The 1,639-nt window shown below is 53.6% G+C and overlaps 1 protein-coding gene across 1 annotated transcript; it reads left to right on the top strand.

The window, feature by feature from the left end:
• Window positions 1-575: 575 nt before the first annotated feature.
• On the top strand, window positions 576-1,321 carry LOC126496334 (carboxylesterase 4A-like; the record flags this gene model as incomplete). The annotated part of the gene is made up of 3 exons (XM_050133859.1): window positions 576-683; window positions 791-950; window positions 1,167-1,321. Coding segments are annotated over exons 1-3 (423 nt in total), but the record flags the coding sequence as incomplete, so codon positions are not given.
• Between the last annotated feature and the right edge of the window lie 318 nt (window positions 1,322-1,639).

A 1,639-nucleotide genomic window follows, 5' to 3' on the forward strand; every position in this document is an offset into this window, starting at 1 on the left:
AATTGAAATAATTTCAACCAGCATTGCAGTCGAGAGTGGAGAAAGGTCTGCAGGACACAGATGGAGGGCCCATACGAAGGAGTACCATTTGAGCCGGCCTAAGCAGAAGTGTAGACCACAGATTTTCTGGTCTTGACAGGATGGTGGCCCTGTGTTTGGAGTAGGGAAACACGTTCTAGAGTGTTCCTTGGCCCGCCTGGAAGACAAGAGAGTCTGGGAGGGTGGGGCACGAAGGCAGAGAGTTACCTACCTAGAGCACCCAAATTTTGGCCTTAATCAAATCGGCAGTCTCCAGCAACAGCAAAGACTACCCAGGCTAAGGGGGTGTAGGTCAAGATGCATGGTAGAAGGAAGGATGGATTCTGGAGAGACGCGCCTGCCTCACGGTCCTGGACCTGACCACTGGTGAAAGCCTCCAGGAAGCATGCACACACGCACAGAGTCTGCCAGGTTTTTGTCTTAGGCTGTCGCCCGTCATTGCTGACCCTGGGGTTGGAAGCATTCTCTTCGCTGCCAATATAAATTCACTGCATGCTCACAGGTGCCTTCAGGAAACCTGGGGACAGGTAACCTCCATGTACTTGAACACGCGGAAGCAGTATGAATGGCTGCACTTCAGCGAGGACTGTCTCTACCTGAATGTTTATGCCCCAGTGCTAGCGCCTGGGGACCCTCTGCTGCCGGTGAGTACTCTGTTTTACACACACACACACACACACACACACACACACACACACACACACCACTACAGTACAGCCCAGCTCAGGCTTTGGAGACCTTTCTTGCCCAGGTGATGGTTTGGTTTCCGGGAGGCGCCTTCCTCGTCGGCTCTGCTTCCACCTACGAAGGCTCGGAGTTAGCCGCCCGCGAGAAAGTGGTGCTGGTGTTTCTGCAGTACAGGCTGGGCATCCTAGGCTTCTTCAGGTGGGCCTTGGACCAGGGGCGGGGCCTTCACCTATCTGCCATAGACTCAGAAAGTGGGGGACTGGAGGAAGGGGGCTTGGTCCGTGGGCGGGATCGAGTGAAGAGGGTAGTTCAAGCTCTGAAGACTCTGGATACTCTCATGAGCGAGCAAGTCTAAGGAAGCCTTAGATGGGGAACCATGACAGCTCTCTGAATCCTGACGATCAAATTTGGAAACACTGACCATGAATCTCGTGTGCCTAGCACGGGCGACAGCCAAGCCCGCGGAAACTGGGGGCTGCTGGACCAGATAGCGGCTCTGCACTGGGTTCAGGAGAACATCGAGGCCTTTGGTGGAGACCCGGACAGTGTAACACTATTCGGTCAGTCGGCGGGAGCTATGAGCATCTCGGGACTGGTGAGTGTGATTTCCACTAGACCAGCAGAGACACAAGCCAGCATGTTACCACAGTGCACAGGCTCGTATGCAGACCTGTGTCCACAAACCAGCATTTCACCCCTGCTAAGGATACCATTCACACCAGGGGCACAACCCCTCATAGCCAAGGGTGCTTTCTCTTCAAGAGGTCACCATCAAGGGTGACCTAGCGACATAGTAAATTTGAAAACAATATAGACTACATAAAACCCTGTCTCTCTCTCTCTCTCTCTCTCTCTCTCTCTCTCTCTCTCTCTCTCTCTCTCACACACACACACACACACACACACACACATC

The sequence above is a fragment of the Alexandromys fortis genome, unplaced genomic scaffold (assembly GCF_014885135.2).
Source record: "Alexandromys fortis isolate MF-2015 unplaced genomic scaffold, M_Fortis_MF-2015_v1.1 scaffold_2856, whole genome shotgun sequence".
Lineage (NCBI taxonomy): Eukaryota > Metazoa > Chordata > Mammalia > Rodentia > Cricetidae > Alexandromys > Alexandromys fortis.